Below are 18009 nucleotides of genomic sequence, written 5' to 3' on the forward strand. Positions count from 1 at the left end.
TATCTGATGAGTTTTGTCACACTTTGACAAAGATTTATCGCTATAATTGGAAAGAGGTGCCTGTGTGCATTCAAATAACTACCAAATGCAAACGATTAAAGGCTTTTCTGAAATTTTGGGTGTATTGTCTTAAAAAATGACTCAGAATTTAACGGGGTATTTCTTTACCTTCACCGAGTAAAGTTCAGTTGTCATGTCAGACTTAAAAGCTTAAAGCAAAGCAACAGCAGCTCAGAGCAGCAGTGACGCGGGCCAGGTGGCTCTTTGTCACCGTGTGGTGAGGATTTATACGGAGCCCCTAAAGGGTCAAATATTCAGATATGCATGATCCCTGGGGTCAGCAGTAGTTTAGAGGGTTAGAGTGGGGATTCTTTCCGTTTCATTTTAGGAAGTATTATAAATAATATTGTAATATAAGAGTAATATAAAGAATAGCATGTATGAGTGCATTAACATTTATCTTTACAAAAAAGGGGATTACAAAAAAAAGTTAACATCGCGTTCCCTCGCAAATGTTTTACATTATGATTACAAAAAAGGTTTACATTCGCCTGCAAAAGCTGTGCTTTTCTCCAGCTCGGACACGAAGCAGCTCAGCGAATTTTACTTTGATGTAGGACTGAAATATAAAGATGTGTCGCTTCTCTAAATCAAAAAATTCAAACATGGTTATGATATTAGCGCAAACTGGAGCTGAGGTCGAGTTTCCTCGGACAGTGAAAGCCACATTTACAGACTCTGCAGAGAAAAACAGCTGAATAATAATGTTTATACAAAGCACATTCGTAGAAAGTTGCATCTTTTTTATATAACCTGCGTCACTATTATTATTATTATTATTATTATTATTATTATTATTATTATTATTATTATTATTATTATCATCAAAGTGACCACTCACTGATTTTTTTTGTTTTATAGGAAAGGACTCTTATTTTGAAATCATGACACATGAGTCGAGTAAGTGCTGCTCCATCATTTCTGTTTTCGCGTTACTTGCTCCGCTGACCGGAACCGGAGACCCTGCCGTGAGTTTCAGTATCAGTATCAGTCAGGTGGGTCAGAGCTTTTTCTGCTTTAACGCGTTTGGTCATCACAGCCGGACACAGCAAAGTCCAGCAGTCGCATTAAACTGTAACCGTTACTGGAACGAGGGCGTTTAGCGCAGCGCCGAGGGACGAGCAGCAGACAGACAGTCAGACAGACAGGTAAAGAAGACTAACATTAACACACTGTCAGGCTGTGGTCAGCCAGCGGTCAGCCAGTGGTTACTAGTTAATTAGGCTGCCGAGGGCTGTTAACTGTCAGACGGGTCGTGGTGCAGGAAGGTTGGGTGGTTGTTCGAGTGTAGATGAGAAACACTGCAGAGTCATGATGACCGCATTACTGACAGCGGACTGGATCCACTGGGTCCACTGGCTGATGTGACTCTTAGTGGTGCTGATGAGCAGATAAGACGAAGCACTGCGTTATTATTAAGCTCATATGAACTGTGTATGACTTATGTATGTATGATTAACGGCTTCATGAAGCTCAGGAATGAATAACTCGGCTCCACTTTCTTATAAACTTGACTGAACAATGATGGAGGTCCTCTTTCATTTATTCCAGGGTTTCCCACAATGTCTGCCTACGGGATTCCAGAGGAAGTGCTGAGAGATGAGGGCTTAATAAAAAGGCTGGAGGAAGTGGCCAAAGACACTGCGCTGCTGCATGGAGTATTAATGCGGACCAAAGACAGACCAAACTCCCCCGAGGTAAAGGAAACTCAGTGTAATGTGGAAAATGTTTCTCCTAAAGTTTTCCTTACTTTCTGTTTTTTGTTTTGAACTGGGCATCAGAAGTCTTCACTCTATACACGTTCCCTTTGGATTAGAGGCGGGCACAATACACGATATGTCACAACATCTTATTAGTTGGAACAGAGAAAAAAGAACCAGTAGTGCTACATTTCCATAAACTACTATAAAACACTGTGAGCACAATGAGGTTTATTCAATATTTGACATGATGTTTAGTTAAACGGGACTAATTTAGCTCTGTTTGTAATGAAACATGCAGTCGGTCAGTGTACGATGTACACAGTATGTTCAGAAAAGCATATTTTGTTGTATTGTGACATAATTTGTCACGATAATGATATACATTGTCATATTGCCCAGCCCTGCTCTATATTAAACGTTATAAGATGTATGACTAGCAGTGGTCATTTCTGTGCTCTTTCATCTACGACAAGCTTCTCCTCTTAATTTAGGCCAAAACCTAAACCAAGTCAAACTGATCTCAAATCAACATAAAAAGGCTTAGTTTTTCTAGCACCCAGTCAAACAGGCGGAATTAATTCAGAGTCCCGTCTGGAATCCTGTCTCCCGTACGGCAGCGTTTTGTCTCTGGATTACAGAAAGTTAATTCTGCCCCGGCGCTTTAGAACACTGACCACAGATTGACCATCATTGAATGAGATGTGACGCAGTGTGGGCATGTATGTGTGTAAGCTGTGTGTTTGTTTGTAGGTAGTGAGCTATGCACCGTTCAGCCTCTTCCCCTCCCCAGTGCCCAGAGCTCTCTTCCACCAGGCCCTTGAAGTCCAAACCCACTTTAACCGGCTGGTGGACAGAATCAGCCAGAATCCAGTCTTCCTGGAGGAGGCTCTCGCCAGGTACCGTAATCCAGAATCCAGAATGGTGGTGGTGTGTTAGTATGTGTTGCGCTGGTCTGAGTGGATCAAAAACAGCAGTGCTGCTGGAGTTTTTAAACACCTCAGTGTCACTGCTGGACTGAGAATAGTCCACCAACCAAAATTATCCAGCCAACAGCGTCCAGTGGGCAGCGTCCTGTGACCACTGATGAAGGACTAGAGGATGACCAACACAAACTGTGCAGCAGCAGATGAGCTATCGTCTCTGACTTTACATCTACAAGGTGGACTGACAAGGTAGGAGTGTCTAATAGAGTGGACAGTGAGTGGACACAGTGTTTAAAAACTCCAGCAGCACTGCTGTGTCTGATCCACTCGTACCACCGCAACACACACTAACACACCACCACCACGTCAGTGTTACTGCAGTGCTGAGAATGATCCACCACCCAAATAGTACCTGCTCTGTGAGGGTCCATGGGGGTCCTGACCACTGAAGAACAGGGTAAAAGGGGGCTAACAAAGTATCAGAGAAACAGATGGACTACAGTCTGTAACTGTAGAACTACAAAGTGCACCTATATAGTAAGTGGAGCTGATAAAATGGACAATGAGCGTAGAAACAAGGAGGTGGTCAGAATGTTATGCCTGACCAGTTTTAGAATTATGACTGATGCTCCACCAAAATAATGTATCTCCTTGTATATTCTTTAATACATGTGAATGTACTAATTTTGGAGCATTTCTATTGGTTCATTTATCATCAAATATTCACACAATGTGAAAAGGAGTTGGTGTTTTGAATGGCTTGAAAAATAAAATATAAAAAACTGTTATGATCTTTTGGAATGACATCACAAATAAGTTCTTGAGTGCTCATCCAAAATTTCACGTTGAGTCAAGTGTTACATGTTTCTCGACAGCACCATCAAAGTTGATGACTTCACAGCAAAACTCTTCAACATTTACCGAGAAGTACAACAGGAACCACAAGCTCTGGTAATTCTGCATCACTAACATAATCTAATGTGTTTACAGACTGTTACTGATATTGTTATATATTATTGTGTAATACAGAACAGGACTGTTAAAGTCAGTTAAATACTGCATTTGTTCTCATACTGAGTTCTGTTTGTTTCTAAGCCAATAGTCCTCGGCCTGAACCGCTCAGATTACATGCTGGACCAGAGTGCAGACGGAACGGCATCTTTAAAGCAGATTGAAATCAACACTATCGCCGCCAGTTTTGGGGGTCTTTCCTCACGCACACCGGATGTCCATCGGTATGTGTGTTCAGTTCCACTTAGAACTTCTCAGAGGAAAGAAATACTCTAAATGAGATCTCCTCTTGATCTCAGATTCTTCTCCTGGACACAGTTCAGTCCAGTTTGAATCAGAGTGAGACTCAGCTGAGTAATATCTCCATAAGAAAAGTATAAGAATCGTTTTCTTATACAGCTGTGTTCTAGATAACAGAACCCTCTCAGCAGTCTGTCAGTGCAGAAGGAGAACTCACGCTTTTCTCCTTCATCACCAGAACGTCTCACAGTGAGACGCTGATGTTAGTCTCCTCTTTTCTCCTGAGGAGGTTCAGGAGGAACAGTTCAGAAATCAGTGATCCTTCATTAATATAATACTGAGATCTGCTTTATTTCTCTGAGACGATCTTGAGACAGATTTTTTCCTCTGGGTTGCCCCAACGTAACTAAGCCAGGGGTGTCCAATCTCATCCGCAAAGGGCCAGTGTGGTTGCAGGTTTTCATTCCAACAATACAGGAGCTCACGTGATCAACTGCTACAGACGGAGACTCACCGATTACACAAGTAGAATCAGGTGAGCTCCAGCATCGTTTGGCCTGAAAACCTGCAGCCACTTCATCTTAAATGCTAATTTGAACAGCAGTCAGTGAACAGAAGCAGTCGAAGTTTTGAGATGGTCACCACAAGTTAAAATGTTCTCCTCCCAGGCATATTCTTAGGTTCGCTAACCGGCTGGAGGAACGCCAGCAGATCTTAGACAACAACCCAGCAGCAGGTCTGGCCAAAGGACTGGCAAAGGCCTGGGAGCTTTACGGTTCACAGAGGTTAGTTTAACATTTCTGGTTAAATTTCTACCTGGCTAGGCTGTGGCCATGTGACCGAGTGTTGTGTGTGAGCTTTGACCATCAGATGCAGATCCAGATGCTTAAACAAGTACATAATCTGTGCCAGAGGTTTGTTGAGTAGCCTAAACCTGTACTCAAGTAAAAGTAGTGCTACTTCCCTGACGTAGCAGGTCAACACTAAGTGTCACTTACAGAAGTATGATTGAACGTTTTACACACGTAGTTCATTGCTGAAGTCTGTACCTGAGTTTGGGTTTTTGTGACTTGTATTTCTTCCATTTGGTTTGGTTGGATTTGCACTAAACTGCACCAGATTACACACAGGAGAGTGTTCCGCTTCACCATCACTGGCAGAACAGACCAAACAAAAGGTGTGACAGCTCCCTTTGTGCGTTTTCATGCTTACCTTGTTTGGTGAGGACTAATCAGTCCGTTTTGACAGGTGTGAACACTCCGCCCGTACTCTGTTTCACACTAAACAGTGGAACCGTGGTCCTCCAGAATCAGAGATCTCAGCTGCTTTCAGGTGAACTGTAGCTCTAGTCGATGGGCCCAGCCTTAAAAACGCTCATTTCATCGATTCCTGATGAGGAATTATGTTCTTTTTTGTATCCACATCTAAAATAATTTCACTCAACATGGTTTAAAAAAAGTTGACACAAATTTGTGCAGATTTTTTTTCTAAACACAAAGTTTATCTCACAGTCTGTGCAGGCAATATGCCAGGACAGCTATTTACAGAGATCCAATCAGAGCTCGTTTATAATACATCAAGAGAAAGCAGGCCAATCAGATTTCTTGTAGGGGCAGGCCAAACCCAGAGCCTAAACACGATAATACAAGGAAAATCACAAAATATTTTCTAAACACATCTGGGTCCTACTTGCTCCTGTTGCCCGTCTCGTCTACCGCAGTGACAGATAATGACAGCTTAGACAATTTAGAAAACTGCTTCTGTTCAAATATGTGTGCATTCATTTTTACTGTTTATATACATAAAGACGTCATAATACATTGCCTGCCTGTGTTTTTAAGAATGTCCAGTTATTTCTCCCCTCATAGTGTCCATGCCTTTGTAACGTACAGTCTTACTCTCTCCAAATGTGCCTGTGTGTAGCCTCCAATACAACCAGCTCTGTAATTAGTTTTACAGGAGTTTAACACTATAGAAAGTCTACCTGTCATAGATAGACTGACTCAATAAAAGCCAGCTAAACTTGGATTCCACCATTTGATTCAGTCACATTTTTATGATGGTCTGCACCAAAAGAGATAATTCAGCATCAGTACGCTTTTCTCAGCGCTGTTCGGTCCGCATAATCTCCCTGTTTAACATTTGAGTCTTAACAGAAGCTCATATGGTTCATGGTGGTCTGCAAGTCTTTGGGTAGATTGGGGCAGACATCAGCGACCTGATTGGTTGAATTCAAACTGACATGTAATGAAACCAACCTATCATAAAGAAGTAGAGATCAAGTAAGGTTTGTTTTTATTACTCTGACTGTGATACATGTAGAAAGTAGCCTCGATGTTTTCTACAACAATGTTTATAATAATTTAATGAAGAAAGTGAGAGAGGGCTAGATCTGGATTTAACACTGTGATGGGTTAATGAAAGTGAAAGTAACAGCGCTTGTATTAAATGCCAAATGTCTGACCAGGTAAGGAACACAAAGAACACCCCTGTGTATCAGTTGGTGCACTTTATCTGTTGCATCTGTGTGGAATCAACTGAACCATATGAAAAAGGAACAATGTCACTAAACCCAAACACTGGTGTAAACAATCTAGGTCTAAATCGCTCCACACAGTGTCGCATGTTTTTGGTAGTAATGTTGCTAAAAACTAAGAACTTTTTTTTTTAAAGCAGCTGATTATCTTCTCTTTTGACACTAAAGGCCTACATGTTTATCACAGGGCAGTCATGATGTTTCTTGTTGAGGATGTTCACAGGAACATATACGACCATCGATACGTGGAGAATGAGCTGTGGTTGAGGTAAGCTGCTCCATTCAGCCGCTCATGCAGAATAAGGTTTATCGCTACTGTAAGCCCTCTCGAAATCACTGATTCCCTTGATGAAGCCTGATAAGTTACGTATGTGTACAGAGTGGAGACTGTATTTCAGCAGCTGCTCGTTCCCAGTGATGGAGTAGCTGAAGGCAAAGTGCATTCAGTGTTTGAAAGCCGTCTCTGCTGTAGACGAAGGAACAGGAGAAACTGCAGATAAATTATGGTGGAAACACATCAGACTTTTTCGACTCTCTGGAAAAACACTGTAAAAAATCAGCTGCCCAGTATAATTAAAAACGAAGACCTTAGCGATGCTCATCATACAGCAGAAGCACTAATTCAGTGTGTACTCAAGTCAGGTTCTGTGCTGTTATTGGTGCTTTTTTCAAAACGCTGTAAAATCACAATTTAAGACAATTTTCAAATCACAAGAGCTGTAATTTGTTTAAATTATAGCCTACACTAAAAAATAGTTCTTCAAGGTTCTTAAAAAATGGTTCTTTTAGTAAAGACAGTCATTCTATATAGAACCATGAACACTCAGACCCATCTGCATGCATAAAAAGTTCTCTGCGTGGTGAAACGGTTCTTCAGATCGAAGAATGTGTTGTGTGTGGTTCTGTACAGCATCAAAAAGGGTTGTGATGTTACTTTGTTGCTTGTTGATGTCAACTTTATACCAATAGAAGAACATTTTGGTCCAATAGAGAACTTCAAAAAGGTTCTGTATAGAACCATAAACACATTCTCCATCAACCTGAAGAACCATTTCACCAGGCAGGGAACTTTTTATGCATGCATATGGGTTGCTGAGCCCTCATGGTTCCACATAGAATCATTGTCTTTACTAAAGAACCCTTGAAGAACCATCTTTATTAGTTGTGTACGTTGTTTTAAGTTCTAATAGGGGAAACTGAGCCTAAACAAGAGCTTGTGAACTGCCTGTAGATGAGTTAGACCAATCAGAGGCAATCAAACCTCCATGTGTTGTGAAATCACAACAACTTACTGGCAATTTGACACACTATGTTCAGGGGTTGAGCCTCAAAATCTCAATTAAAAAAAAAATCGCAATTTAAATTGCAGTCGAAATATTAGAAAAATCGCAATTAGATATTTTCCACAAATCATTCAGCCCCGTGTCTCAGCTACAAATGAAGCCAACTTTACTCTGGTAGTGGTGAATATTGAGAGCTCATAACGAGTGTCCAGATTCGTTTATTGATTTATGTTTTAGTTTATTTATTAAACAAAATAGTTCCCCTATATGAAGGAATACTAGTGAGGGAGTAGGGATCCATTTCAGTCACAAACATGTTGACTGAAGACATTTGCCTGTTCTGTATCACAGAGACATTCCTGTGATCAGAAGACAGTTTGAGGATGTTTGGAGAGGTGGATCGCTGGACCATGACAAGAGGCTGTTTGTGTAAGTGACCGCTGTCCTTTCTGAGCTCCGTCAATCAAGTAAGCATTTCTGATGGAAAGAAATAACTGTGCTTTCAGAGATGGACAGGAAGTTGCCATTGTTTACTTCCGTAATGGATACATGCCTCAGAACTACAAATCAGAAAAGGTCAGTACGCCACTCTTCTGGGCGGCTTACCTTCCGCCTGTAACGTTTCCGCTGGTCTCCTGACTTTCATGTACTCAGGTTGATGACCGTTTTGTGTAGCTCATCTATTGTAAACATGTGATGACTCACAGAGTTGGGAGGCTCGGTTGATGATCGAGCGCTCGCGTGCTGTCAAGTGTCCGGACATCAGCACTCACCTTGCTGGCACGAAGAAGGTCCAGCAGGAGTTAGCTCGGCCGGGGGTCCTGGAGCGCTTCTTTCCTGACGAGCCTGAAACGGTGGCCCAGATCCGCGCCACCTTCGCTGGCTTGTACACGCTGGACATGGTACGTATGCTATATTATTCTCAGTATGCATGTAGAAAATGATTCTGATGAGGGTTTTAAGTAATTTGTAAGAAATTTTAAAAAGGAAGGAGTTTTAGGAATAATGAGCAGAGCAGTAGGTGATTGAATAATAACTGAGGATGTTGTATAGCTGAGAGAATTAGGTTTTTAAAGCAGTCAGCTATGAGAGACCATGTAAAATCATGGCACTGCTTGGCCTCACATTACTGCGTATTACTTTTATAAATGTTGCCATGTAAATATGGTATAGATATACTTTTATTTCTATGCTTTCATAGTTTAATTTGTCTATTTTTATTCCTGTTTTATTTCTGCTTAATATATGTAAGTTTATGTGCAATTATATGTTTTGCTACTGTAATACTGCAGTTTCCTTTTGGCATCAATAAAGTTCTATCTATCTAAAATAGTGACAAAATACAATAAGACACCAGTGTTCATTACATAATTTCTGATTTTTAATGGCCTGACTGCAGTAAACAGTTATTTGCACCAAGCAATGTAATGTGTTCCAGTGGAGATGCACAGATTCAGACTTTTTGTGGCTGATTCAGATTTCTCTACAGTTGTTTGATGGGTGATGTGTTTTTTGGCCGATGTTTATTAGCCCACACTGTGTTAGCACATTTCCACTTTCTGTTAGCCAAAGTCACGATATAAATAACATTATTTGCTCTTTAATAGGCCAAACTAGCCAAAATGCTACATTGCCTGTAAGAGGCTGTTTATCACAGTGACTCATGCATAATTGTTCTGCAATATTTGCATAACGTACTGCGGTGTAGGTGTAATAGCAGCGTTCAGATACAGAGTGAACTCACCTGCCTCACATTTCAATTCTTATTGTTCCTAAATAAACAAACTGTTGATTAAAAATCTAAAAATACATTTTTGTCTAGTTTATAATAATTTTATCTGTAATCTAAGTTACTTGATATCATGAGTGATTCAAAACTTTTGCTCACACTTATATTAACGTTTCTATACCTCTAACACATTTTTTTAATTTTTAATTTTCACTGCCATTAGGGGGAGGATGGAGACAGGACAGTAGCCATGGCTTTATCCAACCCAGACCAGTATGTGCTGAAGCCCCAGAGAGAAGGAGGCGGTGAGGAGCCTGTACCTCTAACACACGTCCACCCAAACGCTTTACCTTTGATCTCTGCAACTCACACGTCTCTCCACGCAGGGAACAACATTTATGGGGAGGAGATCTGCCGAGTGCTGGAGAGCATGAAGAACAGCACGGAGAGGACCGCCTACATCCTGATGGACAAAGTTCGGCCCCGCCCGGGTCACAACTACCTGCTCCGACCGGACGCTCCTTTGAGGCTGTGCACGTGCCTGAGTGAGCTGGGCGTTTTTGGAGCCTACGTTAGGTACGCTGAAGAACAGAGGGAGCTGCTTTTTCACACAAAATACATTTTTACTTACACTCACTGCGTACATGCTGCATAGATGGTCCCCAGCCTCGGTCCTGGAGCACCGCTGGTTACAAACCTGATCGTACTAATCAGGGCCGGGTTTCCAAAAGCATCACTGTTAAATGGTAGAGCGAGCATCACATCAAACACTCCTTCATTCCTTCATTCCTTTATTCCTGAGTGAGTGAGTGAGTGAGTGCGTGAGTGAGTGAGTGCGTGTTAAAGGTGGAAAACACTAAAATGTGTCAGGATCACTGTTGTGCTGAAAATGATCCACCACCAAAGTAATATCTGGTCAGTGGTGGTCCAGTGGTGGTCCATTTCCATTGACGAATGGGGTAAAGAGTGGCTGGCAAATTGTGCAGTAATAGATGAGCCACAGTCAGTAATTGTAAAATAACTGTCTACATGCACTTACATGGTAAGCAGCAGGGCTATTATAGTTAATGGGAACTATTACAAAAACAAAAAACAGCCATGAAAAAATGGCCACATACATAAAAACAAGTTCTCAAAAAACACGAAAACTAAATCAAAAATAAAATGCCAATTGCAGAACCAACTAAGACAGTATTATAGAGAAAAAACTTCCGTTTTCATGTTTTCAGTGCATGACAGACGGTCTAGACGTTCTATATTAAACCTTAAATACTCAGAGGACAGCGAAGCCTTTGTGCAGCCTACCTGAGCACAGTCTGCTGCTGGGCTCATGTTGCATTACTACTAGCTTTTACTTTGCTTATCATTTTGAGTAATTATAAAAACTAAAACTTCTCATTTTCAGACAATAAAACAAAACTATGATGAAAAGGATTAAGATGCAACAAAAAGTTTTACAATTTGGGGAAAAAAAAAAAAAATAAAACAGCCAAATAACAAAAATTAAAATTTCAAAATAATAACCCAGCAAGTGGACCTAATGACCCTCTCCCACCACTTAACACGATGTTTACCAGTGCAGGTGTCATTTAGCTGAGATAACAGAACTGACATTTAGCGTTTTCCTCCAAGCGTGTTGGTGTCTGATATTGTTGTATTAGCAGCAGGTTGAAAACATTTGGTGGCGCTTTACGCGTCTCGGAGCAGCTTGATAGCATCCTGTGATGGGGAGACCTAGATAACAGGTGCAACAGGCAATGACTAAATTGGGGAGAAGATAAAAATAATAATAATAATAATAATAATAATAATAAACTACTAATAATAAACTAATCTTAGATGATTTTGAAACCCACTGATACTTTGTGTTCACACACAGGAAGGGCGCGGAGATGGTGATGAACGAGTGTGTCGGCCACCTGCTCAGGACCAAAAGCTCTGAACACGCTGATGGAGGCGTAGCTGCAGGAGTGGCAGTTCTGGACAATCCTCTTCTGGTTTAGGCCATGTCGCCCTCTGTGGACCAAGACAGGAACTGCACACCACAAAACAGATTAGGGGTTCCATTTCAAGCAGAGCTTTGCTTCATTGCTCCGTCAGCACTGCTCTGTCTCAGTAGGAGAGAGAACGCTGGAACCAGTAGTGATTAAAACATTCCCTCTTTAAGACGGTGCTCACTTTAACAGGGAGCTCCTGAACTGAACTACTGAATGCCACAAGTGTACTTCTTTACCTCATTCAGCACTGAATAGTCTAAAGCGCTGTGCTGAAACTAGAACTTCATCACGTATTTTAATAGGACGGTTTATTGTAAAGAGACTTTTGTGCTTTTTAATTTGAGGCCGTTGACTCAGCCAGCCAAACTTACAGATCCCTGTGAACCGACTGGGAATAGTAATTTTTTCAGTGCACCTGAAATCTGTCTGTTTGGAATTAGGCTTAAAGGAGAATTCCACAGATTTCTATATAATTTTGTGGTTAAGATGTAAACAGATTCATTCAGTGTGGTTTGATGTGAAACGTGCTGTTTCTGACTTACCGAGTCAGAACTGTTTGTAATGTTAGTTAATGCGACTGCAGATCCCTCACGAAAAGTTATTATATGAAATGGCTACCAAAGCACTGCCCGACGCCTGGGCTATTATTTTACCATAGTTTTGAGTGAATATTTTGGCTTAAAACTTATTTTTGAATCCATTCATGAGAGATACATGCATAGCGTTGTATATTATAAACAGTTATGCAGCATTGAGAAATAAAAAAAAAAAACCTGGGTTAACTTTCATAATATTAACAGAATATTAAGTTAACAAATAATAATTTGTTTACATTTGTCAACTTAAGCTTTAAGGTACTTATTTTTTAAAAAGTGAAAGCTGCATAACCTTTTATAATGTAAGGCAAATTAGCCATCAATGAAAGTTCAGATTTATCACTATTTATCATTAATATTACATATAAAAACTTGGAAGACGTGTAGGTTCAGTGGTGGGAATTGGACAGTAAATAAAATGTGTATTTGTGTTGTAGTCATGGCGACCCCTGGTTCCTATCACCACCACTGTAAAGAAAATCGGAGCCTGTAAGTTAATGAACCGTTTCACATCAAACTGCTCTGAATGTCTTTGTTTACGTCAACGACTGAATCATCCAGACATTTTTAAAATGACTAATTCCTCCTTTATATATTTTGTATTTTAAAAGTCTCGGAAAGTGAAAATCAGACAATGGATGCTTGGATTATAAACTTTCTCTGTTACTGTATGTCATTCAAAACATGATGAAAACGTTCCTATAATTCAGTGATGATGAGCTCAGTTCTTATTTATGTGCAACAACAAATCCGAGTGACGCATTTGTAAAATTACACAGGGCTTTTCAGTGGCAGTACTTTGAGAGAGCATACTGTACTTTACAGAAACGATTTTCCTCCTGATATGCAATAAAGAGATCTTTAATTATGTAATGGGAAACAGTGAATGTGACAAGTGTAGTTGAATAAAAAGGCGCTGAGATTCAGGTCCTTCTGAAATCCACATTTAATGTCGATCCATCACTTTACATCCATATAAATCACATTTTCCTCACAGAGCTAATCAGACATTAGCTACAAATCCATCCACTCGATCACTCATTCCACTCTCCTCTCGCCACAGTGAACTTCTGAGACGTCACGATAAAGGTTTCCGATAAAGTGAGACGTTACAGAGGCGCTACTGGACATGCAGAAAATTTCAACCAAAGCAGGTCAAATAAAACGTCAAAGAACAGTCATTTCTTGGAAAGGCAAGCCGGGCCCTGACCGAACAACCCCAGGGCCGAGACAGAGAAAAAGACAGACTGAAAGGTGTTGGAAACAAGTTCAGGAGTCTTGTGCTCAGTAAAACGGTCATTTAAAATTGATACACATTTGCTGTTTTTTTTGTTTTTTAATTATTATAAAAGTCTGTTTGCTCTGTTACGCTTCACACTGCAACATATAAACGTTAAAAAGAGAAGCGAAAGAGATGAGAAACGAAACTGCACATTTATTGGGTGTTTAGCTTAATTTCCTGGGTAAGGACTGAAAGGCAGTCAGTGATGCTGAAAGACAGACAGACAAAAAAAGAAAAGCAAAGAAAACACATAAGTAGTCTGTCGGAATGTGCGAGGCAGGACCGACTCAAAACGCAGAAAAATCAACTCAGAAATTTAATCTTTTCCTGCCCGACAAGGATACATAACATACACGCTGGCACACAGACTTACGCTCACAGGAAAAAACAAATCAGTATTTGGAGAGAAAAAAACACGTAGGAGCAAAATTAAAGCATCTCAACTGACGAGGAAAAAGAAAAACAACGGAAGAGAAACACTGTGATCGGTACGAAAGGATGTTCATAGCGCAATAATGCAGAAATAGAGGCTGAAAAGTTGAGCTGCATTCTGTGAGATTTTAAACACTGCCCCCTACCTGTGATAAATTAAAGAGGAATTCCACCAATTTTTCTGAATTTCTGCAGAATCACACCGTTAAAATAAAGAGTCAGTCAGAGTGTTTTATGTGAAACGCGCTATTCTAGAGAAACAGTGGTGAAGGGAACCAGACGTCTGAAGTGGATAACGCTTATAAAAGCTACATCACGTTATATGAAATGCTTAGGAACGCGCTGCCTGATTCCTGAGACAGTCAGTGTGTTTACATGCACTCAATAATCCGATCATAATCAGATTTCTGCAGTTATCTGATTATTCAAATGGTCATGTAAACACCATACTCCGATCTAGAAATCTGATTAAGAAATCTGATAAAGAGGCTGGAGTTTAGCTCAGTAATCAGATTTTTCAGTGCATGTAAACTCGTACTCGGATTTCTTTCCGATTACTCAGACCAAGCAAGATGCAGCAAAACACTTTTGGAGCAATGATGAATCCGACTACATGCCTGACGTAACGAGGAATTTAATTATTTAACATTTTCTAGATGATGTTTGTTCATTTTTCAGGTAAAGTGGCGCGAAGTTTGAGTTTTACGTTACGCTTACGTCTCGTCTTCTTCTGTGAGTTTATTGGCTGGTTGTAAAGCAGAAATCTGATTACTGTCTGACTCATGTAGACCTGGAGTTTCCCCACTATCTGATTACTCATATGCATATAAACGCATTGATCGCAGCACGCAGATCACTGTAGGGCAGAATAGTCCCCAAAGAACACAATCTTTTTTTTTGTTTCACCACTGTTTTACCATAATCATCATAAAAACTCAGAAGACACGTAGCTTCTCAGGTTATTTCAGACTGTAAATAAATGTCTGTATTTGCATTGTAGACGCTGTGACCCCTGGTTCCTGTCGCCACCACTGTAAAGACATCTGTCTGCAAGTTTCTCCACAATGTCTCGTTTTACATCAAACGACCCTGAATGACTTTCCATCTCAACAGTTCAATTCTTCAAAAAATCAGCAAAATCAGTGAAATTCCCCTTTAATATAATTATCTTTCCACTGAACCAAAACGTCTCTCACGGCGCGTGAAAGCTCAAACGTGTACATTAAAGTATATAGGGATGGTCTTAGCCTGAGCTAGTCTTAGTCTGAAGCAGAGAAATCTGTGGTTCGATCTTACAGAACGCAGCTTTATTAACAATGACAGATTACAGGCGTTTTGTTATGTAGATTTTACATTCATCATTGCTTCCCCCCACCCACCCCCCCCAAACTCCCACCGAACCCAACATAGATGTTGAATATTTACATGTTATCTTCACTATAGATTCTCAGTTGAAAAAAAAAATAGAAAAAGTTATTTTACAACTCTCTCTTGTAAAGTTTCCATTTTACATTATAAAACAAAGCCACGGCAAAGGAGCCGAATATAAAACAGATGAACGTGTCGTTTGTGGATGACTGACGAGTTCAGGTTCCAAACCTGAAAGAACTGCCTGCATCTATTGAAGCGTCACTGCCTTGTGCTTCGTTCTCTCCCTTTTCCCTGAGAGACCCCGTCCCCAGTAGCTGCATCCATAAGCTCCCTCAGAGCCTTCTGTTCTGGATCTCACACAGGGAGCTTGGCTGGACAGATCTGAAGGAGTACAGCTGTATGCAAAAGTTTCTGCGCCCCTGGTCAAATGAGCATAGTGCACATCCTTTTCGGAGAACACCTTAACGCACAATTACTGTGTATTTGCTGAATTTAAAGTCTTGTACGTTCGTGTTCCACGTTTTTTTTACTAGTAGAGGATCTGTTAACTTATTTTTACTTAGACAATCAACAAACAGGTGAGCTGACTTTTGCATACGACTGTATGGGTTAGTCTCTTTATCCTGGTGAGCTCTGGACAGTGAGGAGGTACAATCTGGTCCTCTAACACGTGACAGAGGAGGACCTAGAGGAAAAGTAGAGAATCTGCCTACTGCCCACTAGTCCTTCCTGGGTGTGACATAGTGCATTCGGACGGTCCTTGAAAACTTGTAAAATGATCAAAACTACCAGTTATTTGTGTTCAGGTGGTCTTCAGCAACTGGGATATATCTCTTCTGGAACGATGCTGCTACAGAAACCTAAGTCTTCACTTTGCAGTTCAGCAGGTGGCAGTAATGAGCCTTACTCTGGTCTGCCAACTGCCATAAATGTCAAAGAAACTTAGTGAAAATGAATGACAGATTGCTCAGTCTGCTGTGTTTATGTGGTATCAGAGACCAAACTGACTAGTGATCTATCAGAACTACGGTCTATGTATACAGGGTGATTCAAAAAGATTAATCCAATTTCAAAATGATTTATTTCACCTGTAAATAATTACAGATCAATGCAGTGAACTGTAAATGGTTTAAATGAGCATAAAGTTTATTATGTAATTGTAGAAGGTCTCAGTCTGAACCTCCTCCAGCTGTACAGACAACATCAACACCATAGTCAAACTCATCCCATACTGGATTGAGCATGTCGGGTGTCGCTGCACTCACGGCTCTTTCAGTGCGATTTCGGAGATCATCCAGTGTTGTGGAACCAAGTCGAACGCTCTGAGCTGTTGGAGCTTCACTGCCCACGAAAATCACACTGCACAGTTATGACGGATTCACTCTTATTGAAGTGGAGAACGCAGAACGCTTTCTGCTCAGGGGTCTCATCTCCTCTCAGACTGAAGGGAGCCGTCTTCCACTGACAGGCAGAGACTCTATGACCCCCAATTGGATTGTGATTGGTTCCTCGGCGCCTCACGGTTGTAAAAATATGGCGCCTTGAAATCAGATTAATCTTCTTGAATCACCCTGTGTGTGTGTATATAAATATATATAGGTTTGGGTTTTTTAACATTTTTCCCTTTTTAACATTCCTCAAATTGAAAATATTAGAGATGCCAAGTTTTTTTTGGACTGTACTGTCTCTACTAACACTCTCTTAAAGACAGTAGACAACTGGGGACTTTAGCAAATTACATTATGCACCCAAAATTATTTTACTGTATTTTAAAGTAAATAGCAGCCTTGAATAATTAACTAAATAAGACTGGTTTTAATGTTAACATACTTGCAGTGTGAACTGTGAGGCTGTTTTATATACAACATTACAAATATCAGATCAAATTCAGCGTCAGCAGATACTCAATAGTAAAGAACTGAGGGGTCGGGGGTGCCGAGGTCTTGACCGTGTGTCTTGTGTGAGGCCTGATAGTGAATGTACTACTACTGGTGCTGTACTGTTTGTACTACACTATTCAGTGTGATGGTATGAGAGCTCATCTGTACTCGTGCAGCCTGTCGCAATCACAGAAATTCACAAGTTCAAGGGAACCTTCCGAATGCACCTTTAGTGTGCAATAGCAGCAAGACTGGGCACTTTTGCTGGAGGTGGATGACATCACAGGTCCCTGATAACAACTGGCTACTGCGATTGGCAAGTCAGCAGTCAATTCACCTGAATAGTAGCTTCTGATTAGTTGATGGGGAGACTGAAACTGGGCTATGGTTCTCATGGAGAGGTAACCTTTGACAGGAAGTGAAAAACGTAAAACAGAAGAAAATGATGTCTCAAGCGGTCGGGAGTATCAACAAGAGCAGGTCTTCCCAAAGACCAGAAGTGAAGGCAGTGACTCTCCAGATACGAGTAGTCTGGACGATAAGAAATCGGGGCCGATCTAATAACTCAGTGGACCTGTGCTGTGAGGCCCGACTAAGCACGATGTCGTAAGTACCGCCAAGAAAGCTTATTGTTGGGGAGCCTGTGTAAAGGCCCCATCCCTGACCCTATAGTTTGAAACCAAGACAGTTACTGTACGACCATAAAATCTTTTATCTTTTAAAAAACTTCAATTTATGCATATAAAAACGCCCCATAAAAATACACGTTTTGTGCAGTACAAGTTAGTGCAATTCTTTTAGTTTTTTCTTTCCCTCGTTGTTCTTCTTATTGGCACTTAGTGAAGTTTACGACCACTAGAGGGATCCGCTCTCTTTCTTTTCTGACCACAGAGAGAGACGGGTCAATGCTGCCGTGAGCTCTGATTGGACAGGACGCCTGACAAACAAGAGAAGCAGCCAATGGCA

At 40.8% G+C, this 18009-nt stretch overlaps 1 protein-coding gene across 3 annotated transcripts; it reads left to right on the forward strand.

Moving 5' to 3' along the window:
- Positions 1-955: 955 nt before the first annotated feature.
- gss (glutathione synthetase) lies at positions 956-12254 on the forward strand. Of its 3 annotated transcripts, none has more exons than XM_036591031.1 (13): positions 956-1055; positions 1612-1757; positions 2514-2659; positions 3562-3637; positions 3782-3921; positions 4606-4722; positions 6661-6741; positions 8108-8185; positions 8263-8332; positions 8464-8658; positions 9709-9790; positions 9872-10061; positions 11365-12254. In XM_036591031.1, the coding sequence occupies exons 2-13, from the start codon at positions 1623-1625 to the stop codon at positions 11486-11488; spliced, it is 1434 nt and encodes a 477-aa protein (XP_036446924.1). In that variant the 5' UTR covers positions 956-1055; positions 1612-1622; the 3' UTR covers positions 11489-12254. The 3 variants fall into 3 exon arrangements, with proteins under 3 accessions (XP_036446924.1, XP_036446925.1, XP_036446926.1); XM_036591032.1 differs by lacking the exon at positions 956-1055 and adding an exon at positions 1059-1208; XM_036591033.1 differs by lacking the exon at positions 956-1055 and adding an exon at positions 1337-1505.
- Positions 12255-18009: the final 5755 nt, after the last annotated feature.

Source organism: Colossoma macropomum, unplaced genomic scaffold (assembly GCF_904425465.1).
Source record: "Colossoma macropomum unplaced genomic scaffold, Colossoma_macropomum, whole genome shotgun sequence".
Lineage (NCBI taxonomy): Eukaryota > Metazoa > Chordata > Actinopteri > Characiformes > Serrasalmidae > Colossoma > Colossoma macropomum.